Source organism: Microtus ochrogaster, unplaced genomic scaffold, assembly GCF_000317375.1.
Source record: "Microtus ochrogaster isolate Prairie Vole_2 unplaced genomic scaffold, MicOch1.0 UNK18, whole genome shotgun sequence".
Taxonomy (NCBI): Eukaryota; Metazoa; Chordata; class Mammalia; order Rodentia; family Cricetidae; genus Microtus; species Microtus ochrogaster.
The window spans coordinates 369,173-375,402 of NW_004949116.1; the positions used below are offsets into that span (position 1 = coordinate 369,173).

The 6,230-nt window shown below is 49.2% G+C and overlaps 2 protein-coding genes across 3 annotated transcripts in view; one reads left to right on the top strand and one right to left on the bottom strand.

The window, feature by feature from the left end:
• The window catches only part of Atg9b (autophagy related 9B), a 7,423-nt gene extending 6,499 nt beyond the window's left edge, over positions 1-924 (bottom strand). Inside the window, exons 1-3 of the mRNA XM_005367407.2 lie at positions 378-924; positions 229-272; positions 45-109 (exon numbers count right to left, since the gene is read on the bottom strand). Coding sequence (XP_005367464.1) covers positions 45-109; positions 229-272; positions 378-924 — 656 coding nt within the window. The remainder of the gene's footprint in view (positions 1-44; positions 110-228; positions 273-377) is intronic.
• Positions 925-3,100: 2,176 nt separating this feature from the next.
• The window catches only part of Abcb8 (ATP binding cassette subfamily B member 8), a 16,056-nt gene continuing 12,926 nt past the window's right edge, over positions 3,101-6,230 (top strand). The window contains exon 1 of one of the 2 annotated variants that reach the window (XM_005367408.2): positions 3,101-3,310. In XM_005367408.2, coding sequence (XP_005367465.1) covers positions 3,216-3,310 — 95 coding nt within the window. In that variant the 5' untranslated portion in view covers positions 3,101-3,215. The remainder of the gene's footprint in view (positions 3,311-6,230) is intronic. The other variant, XM_013353899.1, reaches the window with a different exon arrangement.

Genomic DNA, 6,230 nt, shown 5'->3' on the forward strand with positions numbered 1-6,230 from the left:
AAAAGAAAAGAAGACAGAATTTAGGGATAGGACTGACTTCTCACCCCAGCTGGAAGACATCCTCCAACAGGATACAGGCAAAACCATTCCGCTGGTGGTAGCTGTAGATGTGGCAAGTTTGTCAAGAAATAAACCTGTCTATGGACTCTTCCCAAAGAGACTTCCCCCACTCTCCCCTGATCCACAGTCCCCCACCATGTCCCTCTGCATGCTGGCCACAAAGGATATCTTGGTGAAGAAGCTGTCCAGGTTCTGGATGTGATGCCAGGAGCCTGGGTACAGAGAAACCATGTCGGGACTTGGCATCATGGCCCATGCAAACCCAAACCTGCCTAGATCTCCAACCTGCTCCATGTCTCAAATACCCCCACACTTACCACGGAGTCCTTCAGGCACATGAAGCAAGGGTTGATGGTCCTCCCCGTGGAGGGGTGAGTCTTGGGACCCCTCAGGGTCACAGTCCTCTAGTCGTTCATAATCCTGCTCAGGGATCAGAGGACCTATCCGCAGCCCAGGATGGTCCTGGGGGCATCGGCAGGAGGGAGGGGGAGTGACCGAGGCCAGGGGTGGGGTGGAGTGGGACCCCCACAAGGGGGAAGCAGAGGTGGGTGTCATTGTGGGATGGGTCTGTGTTAGGGGTGTGGCTGGGGTGGGTGAGGCATTGTATGGAAGCTGAGAAGCCCCTGCCTCCTGAGTCACCAAGCAGGGGGACCCTGAGGCAGGAGGAAACAGTGAAGAGGAGCAGCTTCTTGTACGAGGGGCAGGAGACAGAGAGAAGACAGAGATCCTCCCTCCCCCAAGTCCCCGACATGGAGAAGCAGGCAGTGGCAGTGCCATAGGGAGCAGAGGCACTGAGCTGGGCCCCAAGTCTCCCCACCGCCCCCGCTGCCTCCGGCTCCCCCCCCACCCCATTCGGCTCACCATCAGGCGGGTGCTTCTCCTGAGAGGTTGAAGGGACTGGGCTGCTGCTGTTTCCACAGAGGTCTGTGAAGCTAAGCAGAGACTACAACAGGGACAATGACAACAACAGCACCAGGTGACTCAGGCTGGGCAGGCCTCAGGCATGCCAACCCTCCGCCACCTGTGTGATCACTCACACACTTCTTGCAGGGCAACCTGGGGCCAAGGTCCAGGCTCCACGCCTGGGAGGGAACAGTTTGGGAGACAGGGGTTCAAGAGCTCTGGGGACTAGAAGAGATACCTGATATCTCTGCTGCCAGCCCTTGAGAGCACAAAAGTGGAAGAGAGGGTAGACACAACAAAAATAACAAGCACAAGAAAAGCAAAATCCCATCAGAGGGTTATGGAGTCTTGGGAATGGGATGTTAAATCTTTAATTCCCTCCCCTCCATACCCAAGAGAATGACTGAAGATCACCTGCCCACTCAGATCTGCCGGCACTTGGGAAGAGACAGAGGCTGGGAGGAAACAGCAGGAAGGAAGGAAAAGGAAGAAATGCTAGCCATCTTGGATTTGAGAAATCATCTAAAGGGCTTAAAGTAGAAAAGCCTGGTTCCTTGCAAGTTCCATTATGTCTTCTTTACCCTCTTAAACCCCAGTATACTCTCCTCTAAGCCCTGACCTGGTGTCAGGGGCCTCCTCAGAAGCTCCAGCAACGGCAGGTGGTAAGAACTTGGGAGGATGATGTGGGCATGTGGAGATGGACTGGCTGAGTTGAGTTCCTTGTTGTTGCCTCACCAGGGAGGAGGAGGCCCAGGTGGCTGGTCTGATGGCTTGCCCAACGCCATTCCCAAGGTCCTGAGTCACCAAGTGCCCTAACCGAAGCCATGCCTGAGAGGCTGACTTGGCTAGCAGGTGTCAGGGCCTTCAGGGTTTAGGCTAGTACCCCAGAAATGGAGAGGAACATGGTGCTTCCTAGACTGTTTCCTGGAGGAACATGGAGGACTTTCATGGAATTTCCCACAAGTTTGACCCGAGTTTTCTTATTTTTCTGCCTCCTTTCTGGCAAACAAATTGTCACCATAGTTTTCATGGCTTCCATACCTTTGTGGCTGGGCAAGGTGTAGAACTATGAAAATTTTTTTGTAAGTGACAAAATAGAAATGGGGGGGTGGTGGTGGGAGTGGGGACTCATGATCTTTCTGAGACCTCTAGAGAGAGAGGTTAAGTGAGGTTTTAACTGGTACCTCCCTGGGCCATTACTCACACAGCATCCTTGATGGTCCGTACTTGTTTGTGACTACACACAGCCTGATTTCCTCAGTCCAGTCTCACCCTAAATTCCCATATCCACAGCACCTATTTTCCTCCCTCAGTCGTTTTGAATCTCGGAAGCACCATCCGTAGTAACACTAGTTCAAATGTTCAGATGAGGGCCAGAAGAGGCGCCCCCTGGTGAGCAGTGAGTATCAGGGCGCTTTTCCCTGACAAGTCTGGAGGGGAACAGGAACGAGTCAGAGCCACTCCCACCAAGAAGCCACAACCAGGTGGAGGAGGGAGTTAAGAAAATAATTACATAGAAGGTTTGGTGACTCAAGCCTGTAATCCCAGCGCTGGGAAGGAAGGATAGCGAGTTCAAGACAAGCCTGGGTTACGAAGGGAGTTTCAGGCTAGCCAGAGCTACGTAGCAGGACTCGGTTGGGAGATCGTATAGGGGATAATTATAGCAATAATAAGTGCCCCACAGGTGCAAGCGCCTCTCGCTCTTGGGCTAGAACCTGAGGCCAGTGATTAAGACCCAAATCAGGAAGGAACCTGTGGGTTAGATCTTAGGTTGCACCTTGATAAGCTTCATAATCTCCATACGAATCATTCAAAATAATTGAGGGTCACTATCAGGACCAGTCGTGACGTTTTCAATGCATGTGGCTCAAGTTTCCAAGAGCTGGAGACTAGAGTGGTGGCATGTCACGTGCATGTAGGTTTTGGTTTGTTTTAAACTTCCCGAGCACAAAACACTCTCTGAAGACGTCAGGGAATCGCCTGAAGTCAGAGCGTTAAGACCTCCCCTAACGTGAGAATAAACGTAGCACACCCTCCGACCGTCACCTGACCCTAGGGCACTGAACGAAAAGTACCGCCTCAGCCAACATTTTATCCAATCACAGCTTTGTGACAAGTCTGATGACTCTTTTCTCCAATCACCGCTGAGGTGCGAGGGGGTTGTCGGGATGGTGGCCATAGCTAACATGGAGCCCTTGGTAGGATGAGAGTGAGATTGCCGTTGCCCATTACTCCTGACTTACTGCCTCATCATGTTGGTGCACTTATTTCGGGTCGGAATTCGGGGTGGTTCATTTCCAGGCTGGTCGCTACAATCCTTGCGCTTCCAGACATTCTCGGCCGCCAGGTAAAAGAATGAGGGTTACTTAAAGTGCAGGCCATTGACCGGCCGGCATCGCGCGGGGCCCGCTGGGAGGTGGAGTTCTGGACTCGCGCGTGGCCTTCTGGGAGCTGTAGGCTCTCGGCAGGAGTAGAATGTCACTCCCCAGGGAATTGGCCTCAATTATTTACGGTGCAGCGTGGGTGCCAGCAGGAGGCTCCGCAGGTCTGCACCTACTAGTGAACAGGACACTTCGGACTCCCGGTCTGTGGTCACACCCAGGCACCACTGCCCATCAAGAGGCGCCTCTCGCAGCCGGCGTCCGCTTTCTGGTAATCCACCTGGAGATCTGGACGTATCTGTAATTGGTGTCCATAGATATTTACTATTGATGGTGTTTCAGGATTAGCCGAAATAATTTTAAACGATGAAAAGAGATTCTTTAGCTCGCGAGATGGTTCAGTGGGCAAGGGCACTTGCACCAAGCCTGAAGACCTGGGTTCGACCTGAGACCTCTTATAATAGGACAGCGCAACTCCGGCAAATTGTCCTTTGACCCCCAACCCAATAAATAAACACATACATTTAAATTCTTTAAAGTAGTTCCTAGCTGGGCTTAGTGGAACTCTGTGAATTCAAGGCAGCCTGATCTATAGAGAGCTCCAGGCCAGCCAGAGCTATGCAGTGAAATATCAGCATTCAGGCTGAAGCAGGAAGGCTGCTGGGAATTTGAAGCCAGCATGGGCTACAGAGTGAGTTCTGAGTCATTTTGGGCTATGGCATGTACAGAATGAATCAAGAAGTGATTCTTAGAGCTAGATGCATTAGGAATTGAGTCAATCTGAACTGGGCCTAGTAGGAGCCTACAGTCCTATTTTCTCAGGAGGCTGAGTCTAAATTCAATGTACAGTAGAATGTATATCATACATTCTAAATTCAAGGCCTAACTGGACAACTTTGTAAGATCCTGTGTCAAAATGAAGAGTAAAAAGGCCATTCGGATGTTTCAGTAGGTAAAGATGTGGTACCAGCATGATCCCCTGAGTTTGTCAGTCCTTGGGACCGACACGTGGAAGCTGAGAACTGACTCCTGCAAGTGTCCTTTGATCCCCACTCACTCGGGAGTGCACACACACACTCATACACACACACACTCACACACATACACACACAAATAAATAAAATGTAAAATGTAAAAAATAAAGAGCAAAAAGAGGGCTGGGATCATGTTCAGTGGTAGAACATTTTCTTGTCATACATGAACCATAGGCTCAATTCCTAGTACCCTGGGTGGAAAAACCTGAGCCATTCTTGGTAAGATTTAAAATATAAAAACTCCAGCCGGGCCGGGCGGTGGTGGCGCACGCCTTTAATCCCAGCACTCGGGAGGCAGAGGCAGGTGGATCTCTGTGAGTTCGAGACCAGCCTGGTCTACAAGAGCTAGTTCCAGGACAGGCTCCAAAACCACAGAGAAACCCTGTCTCGAAAAACCAAAAAAAAACAAAACAAAACAAAAAACTCCAGCCGGGCAGTGGTGGCACACTCCTTTAATCCCAGCACTGGGGAAGCAGAGGCAGGTGGATCTCAGTGAATTTGAAGCCAGCCTGGTCTACAAGAGCTAGTGCCAGGTCAGGCTCCAAAGCTACATGAAGAAACCCTGTCTCAAAAAAAAAATTCCAGCCTATACTCACTGGACCAGAGGAAAAAATAGGTTGAAAACAAGCAAGAATCCAGAATCTAATTTTTTTTCTTCCCCCTCCCCTTGCTTTGTTTTGTTTTGTTTTTGTTTTGAAGACAAGGTTTCACTATGCAGCTCTGACAGGCCTGGGGCCTGAACTCACAGAGATCCACCTGCCCCTGTCTCCTGAGTGCTGGGATTGTAGGGGTGCCCTGCTACCCAGAATCTAGAATTTAATTGTAAGTATTCTATAAGAAGCAACTGTTTCCCTAAGGAGTCCAGAGGAAGATTTCCAAGGATGGGTGACCGTGTGGAAAGCCCATCTGTTTGATGGAGGAAGGACAAGCCCCGAGCTAGAATTGCTAGGCTGGAAGCTGTCCACCAATTGTTGGCGATCGCAGTGCCTTCTTAGAGTCTTGGTCTGGAGGAGATGAGAGTAGCTGGAAAGTAGCCATGGTAAATTATTAATGCTTTGAAAACAGTCTTTAGGAAAAAATGAGGGTGTTGATAATATTTAAACCATAAAGAGACACAAGGTAAGACCAAAAAAATTGATGCGTTCATTTCAATTCATGAAAGGAATTTAGCAGTCAGGGTCATTTTGAAAGGAATATAGTAGAAACTGTCAGAATATGTGTTTCATAATTAAGGGAAGTATTTTGTGAAACCTTTCAGCTTTGGCATCCACACACACAAAGTGCTGGATTGTACTGGGGAATTGTGCTAAGTCAGAATATACAGTGCCAGTCACAGTGAATCTGTATGTTTACAAAACATCGCAGGTGTCAGGTCAGCCTGTGATGTAGCTCCCTGTGCATGGGGACCTGCACAGCCCCACAAACATCTGCTCAGTAGACATTTCATACCCCAGAGGTTTCCTGTGTTCTAGAGAATAAAATAAGGCCTTGCCCCCCAGGAAGATACTAGCTAATGGACAAGTAGCCAGTGGTACAGAAAGAAAAGGAAGTGAGTTTTGTCTAAAACTGAAGATAGATTGTCTTCAGGGACAGTGGGAAAAAAGACAAACCAGGCAAGGTTAAGCACAGGCTTCCCTGAGAGCAAAGAAGGGGTGAAATCTGTAATAAGGAGGGTATGGAAATACGAAAAGCCATGGTACTAAAGACCAAGCAAAGCCTCACTCTGGATTCTTATTTATTTTTAATTATGTTTATGTTAATTATCTTTTTTGTTTGTTTGGTTTTTTTTTTTTTTGGTTTTTCGAGACAGGGTTTCTCTGTGGTTTTGGAGCCTGTCCTGGAACTCGCTCTG